Below are 13,978 nucleotides of genomic sequence, written 5' to 3' on the forward strand. Positions count from 1 at the left end.
TTTATTATTTTTTCCTTCCCCATTTCCCCCTTTTTGTGATAAAGGCATATTGGAGGTTTATTGGAATTTTGAAAATAATTTTCTGGGTTATAAAATGGAATTCACTATTTAACCACAAATAGTGGGAAACAGTTTTGGAACAAAAATATTTGTTTATCCATGGAGAAGTCAAGTAAAAACAATCATCTTTATATTTACATATTCTACACGAGTCAACACATGGTATTCTTACCAATATTGCGTTTGTAGCATAGGAATTCGATTGATTGATTTGTATTTTTGTAGCTCTGCATACACACAAAGAAAAAAAAGTACATCGCGGACTTGTACTCACCATACATCTTCCCCTCATCTGACAGGATGATCTTCCGACGTCCACAAGGAGGGTAAATGGCCAAGGCTTCTTGGAAGCTCTGTTCGATGTCAGGGCTCCACACGCCTTCTGCATCGTTGTCCACGGGCTTGTCTGCCGAATCACTCATCCTCTCCATGTCTTCGGCAGGGCTTTCGCTGCCGCTCCAGCTGCTGGGATCAATGTTTGCGGTTGGGCCCTCCAAGCTAAAGCCTGGACCAGACTAGGGTGAGACCTGGGAAAAAATATGTAACAGACAGCGGTGCTTCAACTTTCTTTATACAAATGTCATTTGTTCCGTAACCACTCTCATAACTGAAAACATGTGTATCTCAAATCTCTTCATTGAAATAAATTCAAAATCATTCCCCATCGTTCCTTGCCACTTGGCCACCAGAGGGCATTACAATACTAACCTACAGACTCAAACGAAGAAGAGTTTCACAAGTAAAGTGACTCAGCCGCAACCAAATTGTTCAGAGAGGAAATCTATTCACGTGGCGCAAGCTTGTCTTAAGTGTGCCTATATCTTTTTTCAGCATGTCAGTTTATGAAGGGGGAAGGTGTAACGGGTTACACTGAAGGGGGAAAACACCCAGTGAACGGAGAGTTGTGGTTTTTTTTTTGTGTAAACTGATGACACCGCTAAACTACCTCACAACTGATTGAGAGTAGGAGAGGGGAGCTAATGGGGGCGAAGGCATATTTGTACCTCGCAAGTCTTTCTAGATGTGTTGCACTTATTGTAACCTAATGCCAAACTAACTAGTATATAAACGTAAAACAAAAAGTCAACATCAAATTAGGTCCATATTCAAGACATGATGAGATGGTATTTGAAGAACAGGTGGGGGCTGAAACTTTCCGCCTAAAAGAGACTATAGATTGAAATATTAGGATGCTAGCTTCTTAACACCACAAACCAACTTTTATTCCGCCTTGCTTGCTTGCACTTTTATATACTGCAGCAGTCCAACATTCTCTGCTAGTCCATCTGTCTCTGTGCAGTTTCTATAGAGTGGCAAAGCACGAAAACAGTATTAACATTGCTCGACTGAAACGACTGGGTAAAAGGATCTATTGATTTGGACAACGAGGAACCGGGTCTTCTTTGTCATCCTTGAGACACTCTTAATGACGGTCTCTCTGGCAATCAGACCAGTTTAAATGTACCTATACTTGTTTGCTTCTTTCATTCCTCTTTAAATGGGGCTTTCGGTTCCAAGATTTCAGGATTTCAAACCCTTTTAGAAAAACCAAATATAGATTTTCTTTTTTCCAAAAAAAACTGTGCTAAGATGTGACTTATAACAGGCAGCTAAGCGCAAGTTAGGGCAATGTTGGAGCATAATGACATGATGTATAGCAACTTTCTTCACAGCTACGTTGAGGCTTGACAAGGCTTCAAATCAGTGGAATTCAGATTGTGTTTGTTTTCCTGACAGTCGATAAGAACACTAAATACAATTAAGTGCCTTATCAAATATTCGACATTCTCTTACTAAGTGCTGATTTAACATTGCACTTTACAGTAGACAAGTAGCATTGTTTTTAACTTTTCCTTGCCTATTCTGTTAAACTCCAGGATTAAAAAAGACCATTTTTTGGTGTGGATGGGGATACTTAATGCAGTTTTTTTCCAATCTTTAATAAATAGACACGAAGAATTCACTGACACTGAAAGTGTCTGCATTAAAGCTTAATGGTGCTATTTGTTTCCTTGTATGGTAGACTAATCAATTAGCTAGTTAAGCACTGCATATTAGCAATGTGTTTAGAGAGACAGATAAATACTGTACCATAAGATGGATACAATGTCCAATCACAACATTCTTATTTATGTCCCCGCCTAACATTGACATGATACATTCAGCTGGCAAATACAATTTATTCTTACTATAAAACTGAACGTCGATCTGCTATATTTTTATTTACGTATGTGCTTTGTATCTCCTTGTTTCACCCATTGTATGCGATGGAAAAATGCCATGGAAAAAGAAAATTGCCCATTTCATGTGAAATGTAGTGAGGGACAACTGTGTAGGAACGGTGACAAGTGGGGTTATTCAGGTGTGAACACCAGATGGTGGGTGCATACATTTTCTGATTTAAGACCAGCAACAGGTCCAGTGAATTACTATTTAGATCTTGGCACAGACCTCTGTCAGGGCAAGACTGCAACAAGTTTAAATAAAAAAATTTAAAAAAATAAAGGATTAATGAAGCCAGTGCCACATCAGAATTTTAAAGGGTTCTTATTTAGCCCTCCACTCCATACTCACATTTTTCATTTTTACATGGAACTATACATGATGTGTAAATCTCTCAAATATTCCATGTCTTATTCTTGGTTTGTTGACTTGGTTCTTAGCTCAAACAAATAGTTTTGGAATACAAGTCATATCTAGCTTCAATAGATTAGCTCCTTTGAATCCCTAAATTGGATGCTTCTGCTAAAACCTCTTTGTGAGTCATCAATGAAGGGGTCTCCTAGTGCCGTAGAATCTGGGGCCTAAATGTGTTTTTCACAGGAAGGTATGAATGTCACCCATAGAAACACTTGTGGCTTACAGATAATTGCATATTTTCCTCCTTTCAGAGCGTGCACCATAGAAATGGTCTTACTCGTCAGATATGGGGTAGAGAGATGGCCGGCATTGCAGTAAGTGACAGTGGTAGCTAAGCAGAGTAGTAGCTGTGACACGGCATTATGGGAAATTATACTTACAGTGAGATTACATAAACCACTCACCGAGCTGGAATCCAGCTCCTTAAATTAAGAGAACCCATTTCAGCCATCAGACAGAGCAAGGTAATGAAATAGCAGATGAGAGGTCTCAAATGTAATTTTCCATGTGGAGTTCTTTTGTGCCGTTATCTCAGAAGGTGCAATAATGATTTCATGAATGACTTTTGTGGGCTCCATAATAACCCACGGTATTTAAGGCCTCAATGTGTAAAACCATAATTATGATGCGGTTTAAAAACGTAACATTTTACGGATGTTGTAGAGACATAATTATCACAGCAATGTGAAAAGTATTTCATTTTGAGCAATGTGCCAAACAAAAAAAAAAACTCTGAGCATTCACAATAGTAGACGCACCCTCTATTATATAGCAAATTAAAACATCATTGGGAAAATTGTTTTACGTCTGTAAAAGCATATCTTTGAGGACCTTGAGATGCATTTGTAAGGCGGAATGAATACAATAAAATGAATGCAAAAATGAATCAGGCAAATACTTTTGAAATTACCTTTGCGATTCCATTTATTTACACATCTTTCCTACAAAAAACCCAAGTTAACTACGAATTTCATTTAAACAGAGTTGACACATTGACCCCACACTTGCAAAATAAAAACGTTTTTCTGAGGCGTAGAAACAAGCGACTGTACTACAATTGAATTTGAGAAAGAAAAGTTGAATGATAAAATAGGAATTTATACCAATCAAAACGATCCCAGTAATATATTGTATGCAGATTACTAGAGCATGAAGATGAAATATTACAATACCACTACCAATTTAAACGCAAGGGGTTGGAAGATTTTCTTAGGCCTGCCCATGTGGGCAATGGCTTTTGTGTTCATTTCATGCCTCTTTGAACCGGTCGGCTTAGATGCTGCGAATCTGTCTCATGTCATCACACTCAAACCTGAGGCCTGGACCTCACCACCCAGCAACCATCAGGCCACTGTGGGATCAATCTTTGTTTGCCAGAGAATAGGATTGATTTACAGGTCCTATCAAAGCAGCCCTCGCCCGACCCGCCTCAGAATGAGAACCACCTAGCAACAACATGGCCTGGACAACATCAGACACATCTGCAGTCCCGAAAAGAGATGTCGTTAAAACGTTGTCTACCATTACCCGAGGGTGATTTTCTTTTTTTCATAAATTTGAGGCAAACAGTCTCCTTCTTGTAATGCCGGACGGAACATATTAAAATAAAATGTACCTTTCAAATATTACAGCTTGGATATTTGCCTTTGAAAAAAATGCAGCGCATTCCAGACAGCAAGCATGCAGTAGCGTGGAGCGTGAGCTGAACACATAAAGCTCAGGAAATTAAAGCTGTAAATAAAGGTCTGTCAGATAAAGAATCTTATGAGCGCCGAGCCACAGGCTCATTCAGGACGCGTGCGGACGGGCATGAAAAAACAAATCACAGTGATGAGTGTGAGGGCAACCATTTGCATTTCCTTGTCTGCAGCCATCATTCGGCCTGTACACAATTACCTTTATTTTTTCCCCATTGCCGCAATACTACACAAATTACACGTAATGTATCTTATTCAGGTGTCAGAAAGGGTACATTTTGAACAACCCACCCGCGGGGTTTGACTCCAAAACTGCGGATACTCTTTGACGAGACCGATGACGGAAAAATACTGGTTAAAGAATGAACACATGCACATTTAGACTGCATTCTTAGCACCGAGTTTGCATTATTTTCCATCAGTCCCACCTAAGATTAAAAACTAATGTACAGGGTACAATGTGCATTTGAATATTACAAGCTTCCCCTCCACTTTATCTGTGCCTCGGCAGAATCCAGGGGACCTTCTGGGCAGAAAACCTTATCTCTGTCAGTCCTGGTTACAGTTCGGTGACTACTGAGGAGGTGTCGTGTGGAAATTTGGGGCCAGATTTGATTGGAGAATATGTCTGAATAGAAGCCAAACACGTATTATGCACACTTTCAGTAGATGAAGTGGCCTTACGCCTTTGTTCCCTATTAATCATCGAAGGCTGAGCACCTTGGTCACTCACTCTTATTGCCTGCACAGGGAGAGGAAGTTGGTGAATCAAATTATGCATGGTAAATTATATACATATGGTAAAGGAAAACTGAAACATGCCACTTTTTTTTTCTTGGCTATTGAAAAAAACAACTGTGTTGCATTAACTAAAAAGGTCTGATAGGAGTCAAATATTTCCGGTAGCTAGTGGACCATTTATGGCTGCAGTTTGAAGCCGATTTTCTTAAATGACGTCAGTGGCTTTGAGCCAGCTTTTCCTTTTTGGTGGCACTCTGGGCTGGTCTCAGCGGGCTTTGCTCAAACTGCTGAGCAGCAGCACACACACACTCTAAAATTCCCTTTCTAGACCAGGGTTTACCTCAGGGCACAAACAGTCTGGAAGCCTGCGGGAGTGTCCTTTTTAAAATTTGCCATAATCGTCAAAAGCAGATATAGGATCCTAGTAGCCTGCTACAAATTCTATGGTTCAAAATCTTGTGATTAGATTCAATTAAATTCAAGAAAACTGCAGAAACTTTCACCGTAACATAAAACAACAATGTTTACGTTTACATATCCTTGTAAATGCAAATAAGATTGACAGGGGAAGTTGCTCTACAAAAATAAATAGAGACTTATTACATAAAAATTCAACAAATATAGGTAGTAAAAATGCATTTCTCTGTACTGTTATAACTATTGTTTTTGTCATGACACGTAAACTCAATTGATGAAAAAAAAAAGAAGTCTATTGATATGTTACCATTAATTGATTAAATATTTATGTACCTAAACTACACTGGGACCCCAGTAAAATTTGCACAATGATAAATAATCTTTAGCTCAAACTATATATTTTTTGTCCATTAGCACAATTATGCAACCTTAAAGTAAAGCTTGCATCTAAAGATAAGGGACTCTGCAAAAAGTCCAAGCTTTTTTTGTATTTATGACAATAAAACCTGTTCATCGAGGTTAAACAAATGCCCATTGTTCCATGTCAAAGGTGATATAAAGCAAACCCATTTTGGGAGGACCTCACTCCAAATATTTCCTATTCTTACACAAGTGTCGAACAGGCTTTGGTCCAACAGGTCTAACCCTGATTGCATAAACTGAAAACAAAGCATCCATTTCTAGCCCCTCGCGAGAAGATTTACTCATATAATGAGAATTGTTTGGGGTTATGCAGAGTTCGGAATTATTCCTGGAAATAATAACCCTTTTGTGCCAATTTCTTGTGTTTCATGTTTTGTTGAGCCTTTGCATTGCTAAGAATTGGGTAGTTTTCTGAGAGTAGATGTGAAAACTCCATCAATTAAATATGCATTTAAAAACAGTACATTTTAATACCTTCACTGCTCCTGCAAATTTTGCACTTATATCCAGTGGCAAAACGAGCTTATTCAACTTTGACCACACCGTTGACATTCAATTTGGGAAAAGTAAACCACTTTCGGGGGGGACACTTGTGGCTGAATCAAAGCGGCGTATCTAACTGGTGACCTTGTGACCTTACAGTGCTGTTGTGAAATCTTGAAACAGCAAAAGCCTGGTGCAAAAAATAAATGATCTGCAAGCTGCAAATCACTTACATTGTTATATTTCAATGAATCAATATTTTTAAAAGTTTGGGAAAATTGCATGCAAATTTACAAGAAAAAGTAGTATAAAATGTGGTGCTACTGATCTACTACGAGGGCTCACTTTTAGCTGAGCAGGCAAATCCCAAACTAAAGGAAAGCCCCAAACGGAAAGCATAGCGGTGGGGGGGGGAAAGCAAAACAAAGGCGCCACGAATGATATTCGAACTAACATTTAACGTCCATTTCCCGCGAGTTAGTACCAGACATAGCGGAGTAATCTACTTTTCGAACGAGTAACACGTCAATTAAAGCTAATATTCCTCCGACACTGTGCCAACAACTAAACCTTTAGCCCCGGGATACTTTTACATTGGAGGATGTGTATGATCTCATTTTAATATGTGGTGTGTGTTGTTGTTTTTTTTAAAGATCCAAAGCAAAACACTAGTCTTCGAATATAGACAGTTATTATTTTGAGCATTGTTCGTATCGTGAGCGAACGTAAAGTAAGCTGCGCGAACCAATGACGGACTTTTGACTTATTTTTCCGAGCGGTTCCATCGCCTTCCCTGTAAAAGTGAAGCTAAAGGAAAAAGACGCACGAAGAAATAGATATACTTACACACAACTTCGACGGCGATTTAAAAAAGCAACGTCCAAGGTAGCGAAGCAACAAGTCTCCCTGGTGTTTTTCGTCGAGGTGGTCCGAAAAGCCTCCGGTGAAATCCCCCAAGTGTCGATCGAGTCAACAACTAGAGAGAGGAAAAGAGCAACGCTTACAATCGTCATGTTGTCCCAAAAACTGTTTTCCGAGCTGGTTATGTATTTTTTTAGTTGAGGCTTCAATCCCCCGTGGGTGTTTCCGAGGCTCTGACACGGAGCACACGACATGTGGCGCTTTTAAAAGGGGCGTAGGAGCAGCCTTCTTCTCCAAAAATGTGAAAAATGTAAAAGATTTTCGCCGCTCGAGCGATGAGAGCAGAGCAGAGCGAGCGTTCAAAGTGCCTGTTGCAACAGCGAGTCGGCCATCTAACCCACTACACTCACCGTTTCCACGCGCCCTGGGAGAAATAACATAAATATAGGCCAAAAATAGGCCAGCGTTTTTTTGTTTTTTTTAATAAACTACTCAGTATTTGAAAAGTCATAAAGTAAACCAAGCAAATAGAAGTCGGCATTCACTTTGAATGCCTGCAACTAGCAATGGAACTTACCTCGTTATTGATACCTCATATTAAAAAAAATGTCCATTTTGAGCTCATGTGGTGTTATTGGGCATTTACAATATTAATGTCAAGTTATTCTGGTGTTTTTGAGTCGGCAAGGAAGGTGAATCGCTTCGCTCACTGACAGAGATGCGAAGAATGCTCGGAATGAGAAGAGGAATGAAATGAACGCAAAGAGCGAGTTTGCGTCGGGGGCGGAGCGAGAGGTGGCGTCATCCCGGAACCCTGCAGCTTCCCTCGGCCGAGCGGGGACAGGGAGGGCGCTTTGACAGCCCGGGGAACTGTGGCCTTCAGGGACGCGCGGAAAGTTCAACTTCACACCTTCTTTCCATCACGGTCAAATCCTTAAATCATTGAGGTTTATTTCTTACAAAGTGGGCGAATCTTGAATAATCACTCTATACAATATTCTGCCAGGCTTAAATGGCACCATGTGCGAGACCCCCCCATATGCCCCATATCTCTTCTATTTCTACCACTATTATCAACACACACATGCACTGATGAAGTGCAGAATTTGTTATGTTTCAAAATACAACTATATTTTTAATTTCATATCTATATACTTGTGTACCAGATGAGATGTCAATCATTTCCCGTGCAGTAGCGGACACATTTGCTGCAGGGCTTCAGGAGTTTTGCTGAAACTATGGTGGAAAATCCAGGCAACAGGGCAAAAGATTGGCAAACACAAGCAGCAACGAAGCAAGAAAAGCTAAAGAGAAGGAATTAGAAATCATTCTGTTCTTTATGTTAATAATCTTGACAAACATAGGGTGAACATTGCAGTTGCCTTTCAGAGGTTGAGGAACTTCAGGCAGCTGAGAGGTTTCACAGATGCATAGTTGGGTTACTCACCAAATAGGTTTATCACCTTTTTGATTCATTCATTGCATTCCCTAGATGTGTATTTAGTAGGGGTGTAACGATTCATCGATACACATCGATTAATCGATATAATGCTCTACGATTTATAGGCATCGATGCTAAATGTAAACATCGATTTATATCGCCGTGTTTGACCTCGGACATTAGACGCGACTTTATTTTGAAATCCAGTTCATTGTTGCTTGCCTCCTCTTTCCGGGAGCAGTGCGCGGCGTTGTTGTGTTGTGAGCAGAGCAGGCACGTGAAAGGCGAGTCGACAACTAGTACCCGGCTCCTGGGCTGGTGCTATGGGTAGTATCCAAAAAGCCGAGGAAATTTGCTCCCCTTTAGGCTTCAAGTCATTCGTTTGGAAGCACTTTGGATTCCAAAAAAAAGATGGCTCAACGGACAAGACACGTGCAGTTGTAAATCCTGCCATGCGGTGATCAAATATTCAGGGAGCACAAATCTCGCCGCACATTTAAAGAAAAAACACGACATCAAAGTTCAGTGTTAAAATAAGCACTTTGTATACTACAATACTCTTGTAATTTCCTAAATAAAGAGTTTGCAGTACCTTGTTGATTTTGCGTATGAATTGTTATAAATCAGGATATTGTTCTATATTTTTTATTTAGAAAATATATATGTATATATCGATCGTAGAGCACTATATCGTGATATATCGTGAATGAATCGCAGCAGGCTTTAAGATATCGGCAAATATCGTATCGTAGTTCTTTGTATCGATATATCGTATCGTGTCAAAACCCGCGATTTACACCCCTAGTATTTAGTATTACTGTAGTCATTATCACAACCACTTGCCATGCTTTGCTAGCAGCCAAATTGTATGATAAAATTCGATAACATGCTTCTCATCGAGACATCAACATTTCACACTCAATTTCTTTTTCTTCAGTGTCTAGATGAACAAAAAGCAATTCAGTAGATTCACATGAGTGTGTCTATACAGCCAAATACACAACTGTGGGCCTGTCTGAACAAGTCATCCATTAGAGAGCGTGTGTTTTGACATGGTTTTCAAAAGAAAACCATAAAGAAAGATGAATGAGCGGTGTTCTGAAGACATCCATCGACACCTTTTAACGCCCATCTGTGCATGCTTGGCCCAAAGACTGGAGGGTAGGGTAAAGAAATGCCCATCATTCTTGTCTGTCAATATTTTTTTGGGTTAACCTTTATTCAACCATCACACTTTTAACTCCACCATTTCTCAAACACACACGTGACATGATCATGTTGGCTGGGTGCTGGTGTTTCTAAAGATCCGGTGCACGCTGTTGAAAAAAACATGTCCATTTTATCAGCTTTGATTTGACTTTTTCAGGTAAATACTTTTTAAAATTTGTTCATTATCCTGGTTGTAGTTTGGAGTAGTGTGAAACTGTATTCAGCTGCTGCCCAATTTGTCATCTGATCTGATATGCAAGTATTAAACCACATTTTTCCAGACTTGCGGAAACAAGCCGATTAAGCTTTCAATTATTCATACCCTTTAGACTTAAAGTGAATATTTGTTGAATGTGTGTCAATTACAAAAAACGAAAAAACTGAGAATTTGTGTTTAGAATAAATGAAAACTCATCACCATTTAGTGTTGTTTTGTTGATTTTGCCGTATAAAAAAAAAGAGGACAAGATAAAGCACATTTCTAATGTGACCTGTATGACTCAATGAAATTACAAAAAACTCTTTGAGAGATGAACAAAAAATAAAAAAAAATTGATTGCACAAGTCTCCTGTACGAGTCAGTAATTTTGACAAGGTGGGGGAATTGTGAGCAGTCTGAAGTAGCCCTTGTCTCCCCTTGATCAAAACAGCTACATCCCACCAGTTGCTTATTTTACTTCCTTCCTGAATAATAATAAAAAAATAATAATAAAAAGCTAAAGGGTTCCTATTAAATATAGAAACCTTTGCTTTGAAATAATTTAATAATTTATTGTGTGATTTGTTTTTTAATCACAAAAACATGCCATTTGAATTTAGGGTGTGTAGACTTTTGCTATTCGCTGTGTGTGTCGAAAAAGAAAACACTTACAGAGTTGCATGACCCAGTATGATGAGCTGACATCAGAATCATCACTGAAAACTGCATCTGCTTTTGAAACACATCACATCTGCACAGGAAAGGGGCCAGTTCATAACAAACGATTTGTTTGGCAGTGCGGTGATTTCAACTTTCTGATGGCGGCCAGTACAATAGAATTAATTCGGTTCAGCCACCCCCCTCCCTCCAGGTATACTCTGCTGCTAAAACTGTCTGGTCTGGTTTAGTCTGGTCGCCAACCTTCTCTAATCAGATCGCCGTCTAAGGCCAAGCGCTGGCTCTCTGCTCTGACTGCTCAGCTGGCGGCACTCTTTTGCTTTAGTCACGCACAATATAGAAAATCAGGGTCGACCGACCCACTGATTTACAAGGATATGACTTGGGTTTATCTATAGTATATAAGTTACAGCAAAATGGAAAAAAACTCATCCCAATAATAAAAAAAAAAAAAAACATATACATATCTTCTCAAAGGTATGTTACAGCAGGGGAGAAAAGAGAAGGGAAGTCCTCACATACGCCCCTTGAAATCTACCGTGCCTTTTTCACCCATTTGCTTGTCACACTGTTTCAAACAGTTTGCGCACTTGCAGGTTAATCTCTTTATCGCCGCGGCAGCAAACGTTGCCTGTGCAACAGAAGATACTGCCAGAAGGATACAGACATTAAAGTCATTGCATAACCGATGTTTAAAATGTGATTATGACCAGATGTGCTCGCAGATATTTACAGAGGCAAGGGATTTTCTCATATCACATGGACACATGTTTTGAGAACAACCAGCTTTGCGTGCGATTATCAAAAAGAATCAGAGAGATATTCTGCCATCTGGCAATTTATATATATTATATATATATAAATTGCCATATATATATATATATATATATATATATACACACACACACAATACAATATAGGAAGACACCAGTGTAATTGGTATCCCTTAATAAGTGGAAATGCTCCTTTTTAAGGAATCTGGGCATATGATGTGTGATTGTAATATAAAAAAAAAAAAACACATCACAATTGCTGGCCGTTACGGATGATGGTGGATCAGAACAATTGGTAATACTTGTCTATCTTCTCCATCTTAACTAGCAGATGTAAGGCAAGAAACCCAGGTCTCAATATTTAGGGCCACATTCATTCATAAGTAGTGCTCAAGACTGGGAGACGACACATTTATGTTTAGGCAGATTACTTTTAATAGTACTAATAGAGAATGTAGAGAGGTATGATTTGGGCAAGCTGGCAGGAATTTCCAGTTGACTTTAGAAAAACATATTTAATGTTTAAACTATTCCACTCAAGACAGCGAGTTTGTTCTTCTTGGTTACCTTTTCAGGGTACAAATGCATTGCAAATTTTTGTGTTGTGTTTGGCACAAGGTTATTTTTGTAGATGCTGATTAAAATGAGTTCAAACATCTTCAACAACATTCCTGTCAGGCTGTTGTTAATTGAATGAACAAGAACATATTAAAACTGCAGTGTGAGAAGGGAATTTCAAAAAGAAGCAACTTTATCAATGTCCTTTTTTTATATTCAGGATTACATACAATTTTAGGTATAGAATTTTATACTTTTTTTGAATGCGAGGATCTGACCATGGGAAGTACTTGTGGGTGGTAAAAGGACTCGACATATAAAGTGCTTTGGTTGAGGCAATGCTGGAACTTCCTTGCATTGTTGCTTGGCGCTTGAAGACCGTGCCTGGTTCGTTTTATCTAGTTTGAAGCCGAAAGGAAACTCAAGCCATTTGTCAAAATGGCAACAAGAAACGTCCGGATGGACTCGCCGCTGCCTGCAGATGATGGCGTTTATTGACGTTGGGAGTGAATGAACTAGCCTGGTGGGTTTTAGTGCAGACCATGTATGGTGCGCCCTCTAGGGGAACAGCGTATCAACAATTGGTGAAATAAATATTAAAAGCTTGTTATCAAGGCAGAAAACACTTTATTTCATTTCTGGTCTGATGTTACTTCATAACGTAGAGAAGAGAAGTCAGAATAGGAACTGTTCCAAGCCCATGCCGACTCACTGACATTCCTGCTTTTTAGGTGTGAATGTTGAGTGCGAATGGTAGTTAGATTGCTGGCGATCAGTCCACGATGCACTCTGCCGTACCTCAACCCTCACCAAGAGTATCTCAGTTCAGAAAAATAAAAAGGAAACCTGACCGCAACCAGACAACTTCTGCCATTTAATGTTGTTGCTGAGCTGGGGAGACATTTCATTTTGAAAAGTGTAATTATTTTTCTCCATAGAGGAAATGTAAATAGATGAAAAACAATTTAATCTAGCGCCCATTGTGATTCCTCTTCCACCGGTACACTAAAAAGATGATTTATGTCTAAGTGCTGACATTATGTTGGAGATTAATCTTCTCCCAGCAGTTTGTGTATTTCCATCAGCTTTTAGGGCATTTGTAATTCTAGTCCAATTTCAGGCTGATTGCCCTGTTGCTCAAATGCTAATCATTGTCACTGTGTAAATTGTTTTCTAGTTTAACACTCAAGGGAAGACATTACATTTATAGCAATAACAGCTACTGCAAATATGTCACTCAGCGCGTCGGCAAGTAATCTTCCCTGTAAACTCCTGAGTGAACTCAAGGAGGTTTATTCAGCACACCCATTACACCTGGATGATGTTCACTAAACTGGAGCACGGCAAATAAGTTAAGACAAACAAATTTGACAGCAAGCATGTGCAGCATTTAAATAGAATAACTGCATGAATTGAAATCTGCAAAAAGAGGGCAAGACAAGAAGCAGAAATGTTTTTTTTTTTTGTTTGTTTTTTTTAAACTGTTTTAAACAACAACATACATTGTAATGAGTTTTTTTTGTTTGTGAAATATGAATTTCAAAGGCAAAATCCAGCTGTTTTATCCATCTCAGGAGGAGCGGCCATTTTTCCACTTGCTGGCGACTGAAAATTACATCATAATTGCAGAGTCTCAGTTCAAACAACCAATCGCGGTTTTCTGAAGTCATTGACGAGATGGGAACATTAATCTTCAGTAGAAAAGGAACTCGGGAGTCTACAAAATATTTTTGCTTGTCAATTTAGTTCAATGGAATGAAACCAGATAGAGTGTTAACATGAAAACCAGGAAAAACAT

General features: G+C 39.1%; 2 protein-coding genes across 6 annotated transcripts in view; both read right to left on the minus strand.

The window, feature by feature from the left end:
• Window positions 1-8,093, minus strand: part of tead1b (TEA domain family member 1b) — a 34,595-nt gene extending 26,502 nt beyond the window's left edge. For 2 of the 3 annotated variants that reach the window (XM_061276088.1, XM_061276087.1), the window contains exons 1-3: window positions 7,900-8,091; window positions 7,308-7,437; window positions 335-587 (exon numbers count right to left, since the gene is read on the minus strand). In XM_061276088.1, coding sequence (XP_061132072.1) covers window positions 335-491 — 157 coding nt within the window. In that variant the 5' untranslated portion in view covers window positions 492-587; window positions 7,308-7,437; window positions 7,900-8,091. Of the gene's footprint in view, window positions 1-334; window positions 588-7,307; window positions 7,438-7,899 lie in introns of all 3 variants that reach the window. The other variant, XM_061276086.1, reaches the window with a different exon arrangement.
• A 547-nt stretch (window positions 8,094-8,640) lies between these two features.
• The window catches only part of mical2a (microtubule associated monooxygenase, calponin and LIM domain containing 2a), a 32,938-nt gene continuing 27,600 nt past the window's right edge, over window positions 8,641-13,978 (minus strand). Inside the window, exon 24 of one of the 3 annotated variants that reach the window (XM_061275649.1) lies at window positions 8,641-10,079. The gene's annotated coding sequence lies outside the window, so the exon portion shown is untranslated. Of the gene's footprint in view, window positions 10,080-13,457; window positions 13,898-13,978 lie in introns of those variants that run through there. The other 2 variants (XM_061275650.1, XM_061275651.1) reach the window with 2 other exon arrangements.

This window comes from Syngnathus typhle, linkage group LG4, assembly GCF_033458585.1.
Source record: "Syngnathus typhle isolate RoL2023-S1 ecotype Sweden linkage group LG4, RoL_Styp_1.0, whole genome shotgun sequence".
In the NCBI taxonomy this organism is placed as follows: Eukaryota; Metazoa; Chordata; class Actinopteri; order Syngnathiformes; family Syngnathidae; genus Syngnathus; species Syngnathus typhle.